Source organism: Abrus precatorius, unplaced genomic scaffold (assembly GCF_003935025.1).
Source record: "Abrus precatorius isolate BTA unplaced genomic scaffold, Abrus_2018 Scaffold1, whole genome shotgun sequence".
NCBI lineage: Eukaryota > Viridiplantae > Streptophyta > Magnoliopsida > Fabales > Fabaceae > Abrus > Abrus precatorius.
In genome coordinates this window covers 424,781-440,740 of record NW_020874291.1, presented here as the reverse complement: position 1 = coordinate 440,740, position 15,960 = coordinate 424,781, and the positions used below count along the sequence as shown (strand labels likewise).

Genomic DNA, 15,960 nt, shown 5'->3' with positions numbered 1-15,960 from the left:
GTGAAATTATGTTATAGTAAGAAAGAAAAAAGGGGTGAAAGTTGCATTATCATGAAAAGTGATCAGAATACATGTAAATAGTTACAAAGATACATTAGGAGTATGGAAAAATGGAGCAGATTGGGAATATTGAAAATATGAGGGTAGTGAATGCTATCTGTAATAGGTGCACAATTCTTAATGAGAACAAAAGCATCACATGTCTCACACTCATTTTCTGACCATAATTTTACTAAAAGGAAGCCAAATTGGCACATGTTGCTATCTGTAATAGGTGCACAATTCTTAATGAGAACAGATTGATTTTATTTTATGATAATAAACTTTGAATTTTGAATTTACATGGATTGATGGTTTTGCTCAACGTAGGTGTTGCAGTTAAGGATCATTGTTCATTCTGTCATCATTGGAATATCTTTAGGAGCTTCAGAGAGTCCCAAAACAATAAGGCCACTAGTAGCTGCGTTGACTTTTCATCAATTTTTCAAGGGCATGGGACTTGAAAGTTGCATAACTCAGGTACTCTATTATTTACTTGATATGATACATGAAATGATTATTGGTTACGATTCTTCAAACATTTTTGTTTTATTTTTTTTAACTAAAACAAATCATCTTATTAAAATATCATGACCATACCGTACCATAAGGTATCTTTTCTTTAAAAGTTCATTGAAGCAGGTTGTTAGTCACATCACAAATAGCCATATATATATATATATATATAAAAGCAAGCAATATAAGTCTTTATAATTTATATTTTGTTTATGAAATGAAAGAAAATAGCAATGTTTTGTGAATTTTTAGAATATGAAATTACCGCAGGCAAGATTCAAGAAGGTCTCTGTCACAATTATGGGGTTATTTTTTGTGTTAACTACTCCGGTGGGGATTGGAATTGGCATAGGAATCACTGATATTTATGATGAAAACAGTCCCATTGCGCTTATTGTGGAAGGAATCTTCAATGTTGCATCGTCTGGAATTTTAATTTATATGGCACTTGTTGATCTTCTTGCAGCTGATTTTATGAGTACAAAGATGCAAAATAGTGGTAGGCTTCGATTAGGATGCAATGTATCTCTTCTTCTTGGAGCTGGTTTTATGTCACTTATAGCTAAATGGGCTTAATCTAAGTATTTTTGTTTTCTAACGTGGCGTAGCTATCAATGAAATTTGTTTTGAAGTCTTCCCGGTAGAATAAATAATTAGTTTTTATTCTAATTAAAGTCTTTAATTATATTCTAAATAGGTTTAGCTGAGTTTATTTGTGAATAGTTTGACATTGAACAAGTAGATTCATGTTCATCAGTGAAGTTATTCTCCTTAACATGTTTATTTTCATTTAAAAATACTTTGAAAATCAAGATATTTACAGACATTCATTCGTGCTTTAATTTCTCACTATGTGTCACATAACAGCACAATTTAACAACAACATATTAGAAAAATCATAAACTATTCAATTTACCACTAAAACTCATGAAATTAATTGCATTCTTTCACTTTGGTTATCTAATTTCACAAAAAAATATAAGCAAAAATTTATCACTTTCAGATTCTAGAATAAGTTCTAAACATTCTCTACTACTCATAGTAACTTACTACTCATAATCATTTAAATAGAAAAATCATAACTATTTTATTTTAAATCTAAAATTTATCAAACCAGTAAGAATATTTTTTTTATAGTCTCTATTTTCATAAAAAAAAATACTAATAAAATAACTTCACTTATACCTTTTAAAACAAAAATAGATCTCTGAGTAAAATGCACCAAATGTTACTTTCATACAACAACATCTTGAGAAAATCATAAGTAAATTATTTTACCTCCAAATTCATAAAAAAAAATCAGTGAGAATATTTTTCTTATAAAGTATAATTTCATACAAAAATATAAATAAAATAAAATTGTACTTGAATTTTAAGACAAAAATAATTTAAAGTACGTTATTCTCAGGAAAACATTTTGTAATGGCCCATGATAATGAAGCTGAAGAGGATGGAAGTGATTTTGTCACCAACCCAATGTTGATGAGTAAACCCAAACACAATAGAGTTAGACCAAAGTATTTTGGGGACTATGATTGTACCGTTAAGGGTAGATTGAAGTAGGTGATAGGACTTATTATGAGCATGAGGGCTGGGTAGTACTTCCTTGGTAGTTAGGATTCTTTGATATTGCTGTTTTTTTGTTTATGACGTGTCTTTTCCTTTGGTGAGAACCACCTTGCTATATGTATTTATTTTTGGTATTAAATGAGATATAAAAGGAATTACCATTACTTTACTTTTCTGTTTATGGAGGAAGCTCAACCTATAAAATAGGCATTACATATTTAAACATAATAGAATATTAAAAAATTCATAACTATTTTCTTTCAATTCCAAATCAAGTGAATCTAGTGAGCATAATTCTATTAAGAAGTCTACTTTCATACCAAAAATATCAATAAAATAACACTACCAACATATATTAAGACAAAAATAAATCAAAGTACACTGCTCCAAGAATACTATTTTCATGCAACATAAACTTAGAAAAATCATAAATAATTCAATATAAATCCAATATAAAGTAAAATCAGTGGAAATTTTTTTAAAAATTAAATATATTAATGAATAAAATACTAAAAAATAATTTTCAAAGATTTTCCCATATTTTACATTATTGCGACATTGACATCGATAGTGCTAATGAAACAAGTGTGAGGAAAGGTAGCTGCAAGTTTCAATGACAGTGCACCGCTTTGTGCTTTGTGAATTCTAATGTCCTTCTTTCGAATATATAAACATTGAAATACCGTGAATCAGTTGATAAAAATTTAATGATTAAAAAATAAAAAAAATTAATAATATAACCAATATGTTTAAAAAGATATATTAATAAATTTAAGATTATAGTTATTGTAAAACCTTTTTTAATTTTTAATAAAGTAAAATTTTTTATATACATGTTTTTACAATTCAGATGAGTGCTTTTGTTTATATCGTTACCACTATAAAAACTTCTTTATTTTTATTAGCAAAACATTCATTTTGTCTTCGCTCTTGCATGATCAATAAAAAATGGATACATTATTTACCTTAGTTACCGGAGGTTTTGAGTAAAACTTATGTGGAGTACTTTTTGGGTGTAGGATGCTCGTTTAACTTTTTATTCAAATGAGTAGAGTAGTAGATTTAGGTAACGTAAGTACAACAATTTATTTGAAAAAAAAAAATTAAAAATAGAAACAAAAATATATTTTGTATAAATTTTAAAATTTTATTTGTATAAAAATCTCTTTTATAATAAGAATAAAATATAATTTAATAACTTAAATTTATAATCAGAATGAAAGCTAAAATTACATATATATATATATATATATATATAATTCAAATTCATAACCCCAACAAAATTAATTTTTTTTAATAAATTAAACTTTAAACTAGAGATAGATATAATTTAAAATCTAAAGCAAATATTTCGCATATATATTAAATAAGTATTTATAATAGGTTTATAAATAAAATATTAATTCTAAATAGAAACTTAAATTAATATTATTACATTCTTTCAAAATAACCTAAATATAATTTTTTTCTTATTATCCATTGCAAATATAATCCTAAAATGGATCAATCTTCTTTATTTCTTTATTTTCATTACTTGAAAATATTAGTAAGGGTGAATATCATCCACCTCACTAAACTTTTTATTTAATTAAAATAGTTGAAATAATAAATTTACTATCTCATATAGCGTGCATCGAGATAGAAATAATTTATAAATAATTCAAAGCAGATAAAGATCATCTATACACATCATTTCATAATCAATCATATATAATCATTCAATCTTTTGAACTCATGACATTTTGTTCATTTTAATTTGGAATTATTCACTAAACAATAGTACTTTAGGTACTCACGGGCTCCTAAATCATTGCCAACAAAATTTTCCTAGTTATGATGGACTTATGTTAGCATGGGTAGTCGTCGTCAACCACCACGCACAGATACAACTTGTGCTTAGGCATTCATAGCAAAGGTATAATCAAGAGTTTATGTAGAAAATGAGTGTGGGGCATATGAATGTTTTTGCTACCAATTGTGTACACATAAGCTATTAGTATTTATCACCCTTATTTCTTCTAAATTTCTCAAATCGCCTTCGAGACTCTATACTTTCTGTGTATCTCTTAACTATCCATACGAAAACTTAACAGTGACACAATAAAGGTCATATTGTTTACACTAATCAATATTGTCCTAATATCTATGTTATAATCACATTAATCAATACGTATAACATGTATATTATAATCGCACCCGTCAATGTATTACAACACATATTATAATCACATTAATATTATAATCACATTAATCAATGTATTTACGACGCATATATTAATCATATTTTCCCTTTTCTCACATTTTTCTCAATAATTCTCAATTATTCACACTAATTTTATTTTTTTTACTTTCTGCTAATAACATATTTTCCTTTTTCTCTTTCTCATCATTCAATAAAATGAAACATGTCTAAAGGTACATGTATTCTGAAAATAAGTTCTTCGTGAGCTTTAGAGAGAAGCTTCACGTTTTGACCAGAGATATTACCCAAAGACTAGAGTTTTTCCTAATATCACAAAATAAAGTACTATTATAAAAAGAGAGAACAAAGAGATAGAAGCAAGATTCGAGAGCTAATCTTTAAAAACTTACTTGGATTCAAGTGAAATAGACATTTGAGCCTAGATCTGAGAAAGATTCGAGGTTAAAGGAAGTTTTCCTCTAAGAAGGGAGAGGAAGAGAATGAAGAGAATAGAAAGGGAAATGTGGTTTAGCAAATAATAAAATTTTTCAATAAATTCCTTTAAATACCTCTCAACTCGCGACATTCTTGCTACAGTGAACTGTCTCTCGTTACATTGTGAACTTTTCGCTATAACGAGTCATTTTCTCGTTACAGTGAAAAAATTAGGCAATGTTTTTCTTTTACTTTTTGTCATTTTAGCTATGGCAAGAATCCTAACTATAGTTAGAGTGCTGTTAAGTTGTTTTTATCCACTTCTTACTATAAGGAGAGCACAATAAAGAACCAAATTCTAGATTATCAGTCGCGCTATAACGATAAATCCTGCAACTCATACACTTTAAACTCTCATAATTTCAAACGACATGTATAAACGAAAAACATAAATTAGATTAGAAGTATGGTTTATCATATTGAGGGTGTTATAGATAGTCCCTAATAACCCTTTTATTTCTGTTGAAGTATGTAGCAAATTCATTAATAAGTGAAATTAGATTAGAAGTATGGTTTATCATATTGAGCTGCATGATCTCAACAATATTGACTTTTTGTGGTAGAAAAATAAGCTTACTCGACCTGTCAAAAAACTAAAATTGCGAGTTAAGGTAGGCTAGCCCATCAAGCCAATTTTTTTTTATTTAAAAAAAGTTTAAAAATAATTATTTTTAATTAAACTTTAATTTTATAAATTTAAAATTTTTTAGATATTATTTATTATATTTTTTTGTTAATTTTTGGTGGATTAGCCTTTTTTCATTTTTTGAGTTTTGGCAGGGGTCAACTCACTCTTAAACAGGCCAGTTTAACAAATTCAGCCCATTTTCTAAATATGTTTTTGGGCAAGCTTCTAGCAGGTCGAGGCAGACGGGCCCTGTTTTTGCCACCCTAGTCGCTTGCCTTTGTATGAGATTTCGCCTTTAGATGGAGCAATGTAGGCGCGAGCTTCTGACAATATGGACTTGGGTTCCACATTTATGACTTTCTTATGGGGTATGAGAATATGGTTGCAAAGGTCCTTATACTCAGACCTTGAGACTTTCTAACAACTAGAATATGGCAGCATCCACTGTTCTTTTCAAACTACCAATTGAATGAATGGTTTACCATCTTCTTGTAGGCTCACAGTATCTCATTGAAGTTCGAATATCTTCTTGGTCGTACATATCATGAACTGCCTTCCATAAATCCAAAGCAGAGTCTGAGTAGCAGATCACACAAACTAATCATTGGATAACCATGTAGCATATTTAGAGAAGAAGCCTTTGGAGGGGTAACTTTCTGATCAATAAAACCAAGTTTTGATCTTCCTCCAAGAGTAAGAGTTATGGCTCTTAACCATGGAAGATAATTGAATTCATTATTCAGCATAACAGACCTCAAACGTTAATTTGGATTGATTTTAAAATCTGATCCAACAACCACACCATCAGGATTCTTAGCTCCTGAAGAAGACGACATAAAGTTGCCAAAAAATAAAACAAAAACAGGACAACAACTCTAATACATGTAGGAAAAATAGAAGAGAATGCTCTGTATTAATGTACACATTACAATCTCTTCATATGGAACGAGAATAATTACAGTAACGAATAGCTAATCTTAAAGTTTAGGAGATGAAATAGCTAATCATACAAGAACATTAACTGAACAGATTGATTTTACAATTTCAGGACTTTTCTTCAATAGGTTGCAGCACAAATATGATTTAGGATCCAAATCCTCTCCCGTTTACGCACGAACATGAAAACATATTAAGACACCCTGCAGTTTCTGTGCCATCTTTTCACTGAACCTCAATCTTAGGTATATATGGTTCTCTAGGTGAGACTTTGCACTAGTGAATTATATATTGTCCTGAAATAAGAAGATCTGCAAAGTAAAAGATAATAAATAAGGGAGTGTTTGTTTCTCTTTTCAAAACGGTTTTCTATTTTTAAAAATAAAATTCAATACAAATTTGTATTATATTTTATTTTTAAAAGCAGAAAACAATTTTTAAAATAGAAATCAAACATACTTTAATTATTTATTTTTAATTAGTTATTTAAAATTACTTAAATTTATATGATATTTTAATTTAAATTACCAAAAATAAAAAGTTTATATTTTCAATTAATAAATCTTCTCAATTAAAAATATTTTTAAACAATTCAAAAATATTTGCAATTTACTTTAGCAAATTTCATAATAAAATTTATAATACAAGTCTTATTATAAAATTATAATTAAATAAATAGTTAATTAAATTAATCATGTATCTAAGCACACTTTTGGTTTAAATTCAACTTCTACATCACCAACAGCACCATACCATTCCAAAACCTGGAAGGTTATGTGCTAAACCCGAAGTTATCTCTATAAAATTAAGAGGTTATAAAAAATGCTTTTATGTTATTGAAGATTCACTGTCATGAGAAAATACACAAATGTTTGATTATTTACGACAACCAAAGGGAGTAAGGTTGTTAGAAAATAATCTATTATTCACACACATACAAAGCAAAAAGATAAGGACTTATTTGTTTCTATTTTGGTTCTTAATTTTAAAAATTATATTTTAAAACAATTTTTAAAAATTATTTTTAAAAATAGAAAACAAACAAAATCTTCAAAGAAAAAGGTTTTTGAAATTGCCCTTTTCATCTACTTTTTTGTGTGTACAGCAATGAAATTTTCTATTGCTTTGATCAAAAGCATGGCAGATATTGTTGTCTTTCCTAGAGATGATGCTCCAACCTCTTATTACACAATTTGCCTTTCAAGTTCCCTCCACTAGCCACCACCTTTATACCTTTCAACCATGTAAAATAGCAAAATTTCTCATATAAAAAGAAAGGAATGCTTGGTGGCTTCTGTTCTCACTTTCATTAAGGTGACAATACTATAATGATTTGTCTGTAACATCCATCATGTTGGATGAAACCTTGATTTTTATTTTTCCTTCCCTTGGTATATAAATTATATAGCGATCTTGGTTTATTTTGCTACCCTTTTAGACCAAATATTTTCATTGTTCTTATAAAATATCTACGTTTTCTATTTGTTGTAACAAATTAAAAACTGGAAAGGAAAATAAAAATAATGTAATTTATTATCATTAAAATAGAAACTTATAAACAACACCTATATATTATTAAAAGAGGCTTAACTAACGACCAATTCTAATTAAAAATCGAAAAAATATTAACTCCAACTTTTAGATTTGATTTTAAATAATAAAAAGTGACTACTTTTTATTGTAAAAAAATATAACATAAATATTTGAAAATATAGTAAATTTCATTCTATAACATCGTATGAAATATTTTCTTATTGGATATTAACCACACTGCCGAGACAAATTCATGAGAGGTAATGATAACAAAATCCAAGTTGAAAACTCATTACTTTAAGGAGTATAAAATTCAGAATGGGTTTAAGTTTGATACGTTGTTTTTTTTGCATGTGAATTTTCATCATTTAGCTTATTAGAGGTGCTGATTTTTCCATGTAACTGTTCACGTATAGTGGTTAGCAAGTTTACAAATTCGCATAAATGGTGGCATGGATCATGCATGTTACTTTATTAATGTAGAAACATCAACTCAAAACCCCACCAAGAGAAAAATTAATAATAATTAAACCTATTTATGTCCATTAAAAGAGAACACGAGTTAGACAAATGTATTCATTATTTCTGTCATTAAACATTTCGCATCAGCAGTCATTTTTATTTTGGATTTTATAGTGTGTTTAAATATATAATATTATATGTTTTTAATGTATTAAGTTTTGTAATACCTTAGATTTTGTTATTATATATTTTGTTATTATATATGCTTAAACATGTCTCTTAATTTGTGACTGTATGTCTTTCCTACTAAGTACACATTTTATAATGCTATGCTATCACACAAGTTTATAGTAATACAAAAAAAAAAAAAAACACTTTTTACAATATGATCTTACGTTAATTCTTTTAAAATGATAAAGAAAGAAATATAATAACATTTTTTAAATTTACACAAATATTTCTATATCGGTTGTCGATAGAATCAATGTAGAAAGTACTTTTTATATCAATTTTAAAAATAACCGATGTAGAAAAAATTTTAATAACATTTTTAAAATTTATATAAACTTTTTTACATAAGTTGTTTTCAAAACTGATGTTAAAAGTACATTTCACATCAGTTCTTTTAACAACCGATATAGAAAAGATGTTTTCAACATTTCAATATTTTCTCTTATTTTTCTAATTTTTTATTTCAAGTTTTTAAATACATGCTAGCCAAATAGCATATATTAGAGATCCAAACACAAATTTTTCTTAAATTTCTAAAGTTTTTGTTAGTTAAGAACATCCATGGACAATTAATACGACAATAGTTTTTCAAGTACATTAATAATTTTATCTTATTTCATTTTATGTATTTTTTTCTTTATTAAACAATTTGACGAACATTGTATATTCTTTATTTTTTTCTTTATAGGTGAACAATGACGAACAAGATAAATATGAAGATGAATATGATGAACACTTACGTTTATAGATTTTAATTTAAACAGTGTTTTAAATTTGGATAAAACATGTTCATAATATTGACGTAAACTTTAAAACTATTAGAGAAAAGAATGATCGACGCCATTAATAAAGATGAATATGAAAAATATTTTTTACATCAATTATTATAAACAATCGATATAGAAAGTCTTATACTTTTTATATTAAATGCGAAATCAACGTAAAAAATATTTTTTTTAACCGATATAAAAAGTCTTTTCTTTTGTTAGTAGAAGTTATGAATTTGAAATGAATCTATTTAATTGAAATTAAAAAAAAATATTTGATCTAATAATTAAAAATTTTCAGACTTAGTTTAGATCAAATTAAGAATAATATTGAATTTGAATTAGTTTAACTTGATCTTTGGTAATTTGAGTTAGTTATTTTAGTTTTTACATTATTTTTATATTTAAAAAAATACTTTACTTTTAGCTAATAAATAAAAAAAATGTTATTAAATATACTAATTCTTGCCGTGGTTCTTTTTTCCAATGAACATCACTTACTTATTAAATGAAATATAAAATGTACGATAAATGTATAAAAAAATGTTTAAAAATCAAATATTTTCATAAAATTTAGTAAAAGAAACAATATATTTGAATAATCTTAAGTTTTCTAAATATGTAAATTTATAATATATTTATACCATTATAATAAGTTAGGTTCTTTTAATGATGAAATAATAATTAATATAAATTAATACTTTTACAGTTTAATTTTAAACATAAAAACTAAAACACCAAATTCAACTGATGTTTTTTTAGTGATTTAATAATTTAAACTAGTTTATATTAACCTTCATAGGCGTACTTTCATTATTTTTATTGTCTCTTTGTATATAATTTGTGAGTACTAATTTTTAAATTATAACAATTTAAAAAATATTTTAAAAAGTGATTTAAAACTAATTTTTTATTATTATGTTAAGTAACATTGTATATTTTTTTAATTTAATATTAATATTGGTACAAATGCTTAAAATTGATTATGAAAATGTAACCAGATCAACATTAAAACTATATTTAACCAGTTGAGAGATCGTGCACATGTTACCATGTGCTAAATCCGAAAATAAAAACTTTTTGATGAAAATAATCCTGACATTCCTTTTTGGAGCATCAAATGGGGTGTGAGATAGAAAAAAAAAGGTGAATAATAATAATAATAATAATAATAATAATAATAATAATAATAATAATAATAATATATGGTGTAAAAATATGAGTTAAAGCATATTTTTATCTGCACAAAAATTTGTCATTAACAATTTTTTAAAAATGTCATATTTTAATATATATTATTTTTTAATATTATGCATATAAAAAATGTAAAATATGTTAATATTTTATTTTTTTAGGGGAGAAAAAAATTATATATTAATGATAGAAATAAAAATAGGTTAAGCTAAACTTTAGATAAGTAAATTAACTTATTTAATAATTTTAAAGTTTAATTCTGATATATGTCATAATTTTTTTTATTAAGTATATCTTACTTTTTAAAATTTTAATTTAGTTTATTAATATTTTTAATAGTCTTTCATATTAAAATTTTTAATAAATCGTTAAATGTTTTAATAAATAGACCATTAAATTATCTAAATTTACATATTCTTTTTTATTATTTTCAAATCATATATTTAATAAATAGATAATTAAATATATAAAAAGTAACATTTTCAGACTTTAACAAAAAAATATAATTTTTAATTTAAGATTTTATTTATTTTAAAATTTAATTTATTTAATATAATATTATAATATAATTTTTATATAAATTATTTAATATATTATTATAAATTTTATGAACTTTAAATAGTTAATTTTATCAAGTATAATAAGTTTTTTCTTAAACTTAAATTTAATATAGTAATTAAAATTTTTTAAAAATTGAGTTAAGTCGATTAAATTAAGTTAAAATTAAAAAAAAATAATAATCCTTAACTACGTCGAAATAGGTTAACCTATTTTTATTCCACGAGAGAGTTTAGCTCACGTTGATAGTTACTACTTCAATTTTAATTTTATATTTTTTGTCTGTTTCCGCCAAGTCTTCAAAACTCATCATATGTTTCGAAGCATGTATATTTTGATGAAGCATCACAATTTCCTTTTATTATATTTCAGGGGATATCATACAAATAATTTCTGTGTTAACAATCACTTGCTTGCTTCCTCTCTGTTTTTTTTCCTTTTAACGTTTAAGTTTTTGTAAAAAAATTAAGAAAACAAATAGTATTTTAATTTTATATAAAATTATTGTTAATTATTTATTATATTTCTCATTTATTATAACATTTTGAAAAGGAAAAATATATTTATTCATTAATCTTATAAAATGACAGTATTTTTAAAATATCAAAGAGAAAATAGGGAATATTAAAAGAACTAAAATTATATATTAACTATTTAGATCCCTAAGCTTTAAAGCTCTCTTTTTTGTTAACTAGTTAGTACAATAATCTTGTCTCTTTTGGAAGCATTATTATCTTCTCTTCCTTTATTTTTAATTTAATTGCAACATGCTGATCTTCACGTGTCCTGCATTTAGATTTGTGCTGATATATGAAAGACAAATCTTTCACTCTTTCTCTTTAAAAAAGACATGAAGAGGGGTCACATGGCGATGGAGAAAGATCATGTGATGCAATATACATTCCCATGTTTACTCTGTATACTTGAACCAGAGAAAGGTGGTGATATTAATTTGGAATAGAATCTTCTGATTATTGAATATTTATTTGGACCCTTCCTATTGCATAGCAGTGATGCAGGTTTTAGAGGTTCCTATAGACTTTGACCAACAAACATAGTGCAACAAAATGAAGAGAGGTTGTTGAATGTGTATCATCATAAATAGAACTATATAATGCATATCACTTTCCACTTAATTTTCAAGATAAAAGTTAAATACCCCAAATAGAGAGAAAGAAAGATAATATAAAGTGATGAATGAGACCCCTCCAACAATGGAATCTAGAGCTAGAAAGGGGTGCATGATATTATTTTCTTTTTTCAGTTCATGTATGTAGGCAACTTTGAGAATTGAAATCTATACCTTATCTATCCTAATGACAGAAGGTTCACTTATAATTATGAACTATAAATGTACATTATTCCATCACTGAAGACTAGAAGGAGATAATTCTTTTATCATCTCTAGGTCACGGGCATGCTTCGAATTGTACAAAAATGAATAAAGGTAAGAATGTTCCATCCTTGTAAGTTGTAAATACTAATTAAATTAAGCATTTATGTTTATATAACCCCCACTATTTTGTGGCTACTTTTATGTGAACACAAGGCATTATTGAACATATAAAAGATTAAAAAAATGTTGATCCTCGCGATCAGAACCCCATAATGATGGATTGACTAAAAATCCCATTTATAGTTGTTCATTAACATAATGAATTTCTATGAATTAAGTGAACTTCTCACAATGATCGCTTGTGAATAAATGATATGTAGTCTTATTTGATGTGATTATATGATAAAATAGTATGTAGCCTTTGAAGATGAAGAAAATATGTAGAGGAGCTTAAATGATTATAATTCAGTATCAAGCAAACAAGGGCTAATTAACAAGTTAAATTTATGTTACAGTGGCCAAAAATCAAGAAATATAAGAATGTAGGCTTTATCTTGGTTCTATTTTCCAGGCAAAGACAGAGTAAAGAGGAGGGACCAACAAATTGAACAATATCTGACATTGATAATATAGTGGGCCAAGGCACATGCATAAAAGCTTAAACTTTCTCATTTCTATGGAGGAAATCACAACCTTCCAAGTTTCAGTTCCACATGAAAGATTAAAAAAATAAAAAAGATAGAAAACAAGTCGCTTGCAGGATAAAACAAATCTGAAACAGTGTCTTTCAATTTGATTATTAGTCTAGGAATTAGAGAGATCTATAAGCCTCTAATTACTCAATTGTGCAGTTACATTTATTTTAAAACTCAAATTGCTTAATAAATTTCCTTTCTTCAGGGATGTCATGATAGAAAAAGCTGCTTTATATAGCCATTTTGCCAAGAACATAAAAAGCATTGAGTAGGGACAAAATGGGGATTACATCCATAGGAGATCAATGGAAAAGAAAGAAAGAAAAAAAAAAAAGTAGCTCCTCTTTCAAGAGGCATCAACTCACCAACACTACTGCCAAGAGAACAATCAACAGTAAATTAATACTTCATTATATCTTATTATAGTAATTCTAGAAAAAACTAATTATTTTTACTGACATGGTCATATGCTTCTTAAAATTAGTAAACTAGTGAGACCAGAGACATTAGATGGAGGCAAATAACAGTTATTTTTACTTATGCAAAAACATAGAAACACATACTCATGGTCTACAATTTTTTCCAATATATAAGAAGGAAATTTTAGTAGATCAGTCTTTGGAGCATTATTTAAAACAAGATTAAACATCTAATAATAATAAATTTTTATTAAAACATTATTATATTTTTAATATAATATTACTACATTTAAATACTTAAACTCAATTGAAGATAACAAAATACACACACACACGTATATATATATATATATATATATATATATATATATATATAAAAGCTATTTTTACGTATTGAACCCTGATTGTTTTACATTTCCTCTTTATATATCTACTTTTATACCCATTAATAAAGATTTTTCTTTACTCTCCTTTCTAAGTCTAATGATTTGACATTTATGGTTATATATTTCTGTTTCATAAAGTTATATAATTATAAATTTATAATATGTGTGAGAGAGAGAGGTGAGTGTGTGTTGGGGGGCTTTAAAAGTTGCAAATGTATTAGTGAAGGAAGAAGAGTGTAACAAGAATCAAATTAGAATTGACACACACTTTGATTTCAGGATAATGTCTTTCACACTAGACAAGTGTGAGGAGAATATGGTGTTCACTTTTGAGTCTCAGAAGTCAGTGCCAGCACCCTTCTTGACAAAGACATACCAACTTGTTGATGACCCCAGAACTGACCACATTGTGTCTTGGGGTGAAGATGAAACTACATTTGTTGTGTGGAGGCCACCAGAGTTTGCCAGAGATCTTCTTCCCAACTATTTCAAACATAACAACTTCTCAAGCTTTGTTAGGCAACTCAACACCTATGTAAGAATCTTAATTATCTTGTTATATAGTACTTCTTTATTCTCTACTACTCATCTTTGCTTCATTTCACTTTATTGAGTTTAATTAGAAGTTAAACATGTTTCCACGTAAACAAATTTACCTAATACTTCTTAGAAGTTAAAGCTGATGGGATTTTAAAGTTTTTAGCATATAACTAGTGGTCTAATATTCTTTCTTTTTTTCCAGTACTTTTAACCATAAGACGAACTCGGTGTGTGTCTGGTGCTACTGCAACACAGCTTTACAAGCTCTAAACGGGATTTGAAGCATTTTAATACATGTTTAAAAACCAACAGTTATGTAACTTTTGTTTTAGGTTGAGAATTTTATGCTAAGTTTCACTATAAATGTGCTTTCAATACAAAACTTTCCAAACATAATCACTTCACATTAAACTCAACTTAATTTGAACAAAAAAACAGTTCTATAAAATTAAGATAATTCAAAATCAAGTCTGCAAAATCGCACCCAAAGCACACAATGATTAGCTAGCAATGTTATTGGATCATAATGTTCTCTAATATTGCTACTTTAGCTTCATGATTAACTTTGAATAGTAAAATAGCAACATAAGTATTTTTCCCCTTCTCTTGCAGGGTTTCAAGAAGGTAGTTGCCGATAGGTGGGAATTTGCAAATGAGTACTTCAGAAAAGGAGCTAAGAACCTATTATGTGAAATCCACAGGAGAAGAACCTCTCAGCAACATAACCAACTCTACCATGATCAACCACCATCACAGATTCCTCATCAAGATGAAAGTTTCTGTTGGCTTGACACTCCATTACCATCTCCAAAACAAAGCACAGATATTCTTACTGCACTTTCTGAAGACAACCAAAGACTAAGGAGAAAGAACTTTATGCTCTTATCTGAACTCAGTCACATGAAGAGTTTGTACAATGACATTATATATTTCATCCAAAACCATGTAAAACCAGCATCCTTTGAACAAAGAAGCATCTGTGCTATTCCAAAACTGGTGGAATTGGATTCATTGCCTGAATCACAAAATGACATTGGGTTACTCAGAACTGTCAAAAGTAGTATTATTGATAAGTCTTTGATAACTTCTGAGGAATCAAACAATTTTGTGAAGCTTTTTGGGGTCCCTCTAAGTGGCAAAAAGAGGTTGCACCCAGATAGCATTAATTGATGAATGAACAACATTACATTGAAAAGGTGTGTCCAATGATGGTTAGCTTGCATTGGGTGGCCCTGAATGTTTTGATTGAGATTGTAGAATTTCTGTAGTCATGTATAGAACTGGCTCATGTTCACAATGTTAGATTTCGGTACTCCCTTGAGAATTTTCCATTGATTGATATCTAAATGAAAGAAAGCATGTTTTTTAATTTTATCGACCCCTTATTGTTAAGTTGGAATCGCACATTATATTAGTTTGTAAATCTTAATAGTTTTACATTTTTGTCTTTTCTTTAATTGTATGTCTCTCTTTC

At 26.8% G+C, this 15,960-nt stretch overlaps 2 protein-coding genes across 2 annotated transcripts; both read left to right on the top strand.

Annotated features, from left to right (window-relative positions):
- The first annotated feature begins 492 nt into the window (after positions 1-492).
- LOC113856433 (zinc transporter 8-like) lies at positions 493-1,131 on the top strand. The gene is made up of 2 exons (XM_027488252.1): positions 493-519; positions 826-1,131. Exons 1-2 carry the CDS (start codon positions 493-495, stop codon positions 1,129-1,131), a joined length of 333 nt encoding a protein of 110 aa, XP_027344053.1.
- A 13,098-nt stretch (positions 1,132-14,229) lies between these two features.
- LOC113856429 (heat stress transcription factor B-4-like) lies at positions 14,230-15,656 on the top strand. The gene is made up of 2 exons (XM_027488239.1): positions 14,230-14,481; positions 15,099-15,656. The coding sequence occupies exons 1-2, from the start codon at positions 14,230-14,232 to the stop codon at positions 15,654-15,656; spliced, it is 810 nt and encodes a 269-aa protein (XP_027344040.1).
- The last annotated feature ends 304 nt before the right edge of the window (positions 15,657-15,960 follow it).

Excerpts from the sequence above, each read along its gene's own strand:
- LOC113856429 (XM_027488239.1), top strand. The coding sequence starts at position 14,230 with ATGTCTTTCACACTAGACAAGTGTGAGGAGAATATGGTGTTCACTTTT. Across the intron at positions 14,482-15,098 it reads TTAGGCAACTCAACACCTAT|GGTTTCAAGAAGGTAGTTGC; the intron begins GTAAGAATCTTA and ends CTTCTCTTGCAG.
- LOC113856433 (XM_027488252.1), top strand. The coding sequence starts at position 493 with ATGGGACTTGAAAGTTGCATAACTCAG. Across the intron at positions 520-825 it reads TTGAAAGTTGCATAACTCAG|GCAAGATTCAAGAAGGTCTC; the intron begins GTACTCTATTAT and ends AAATTACCGCAG.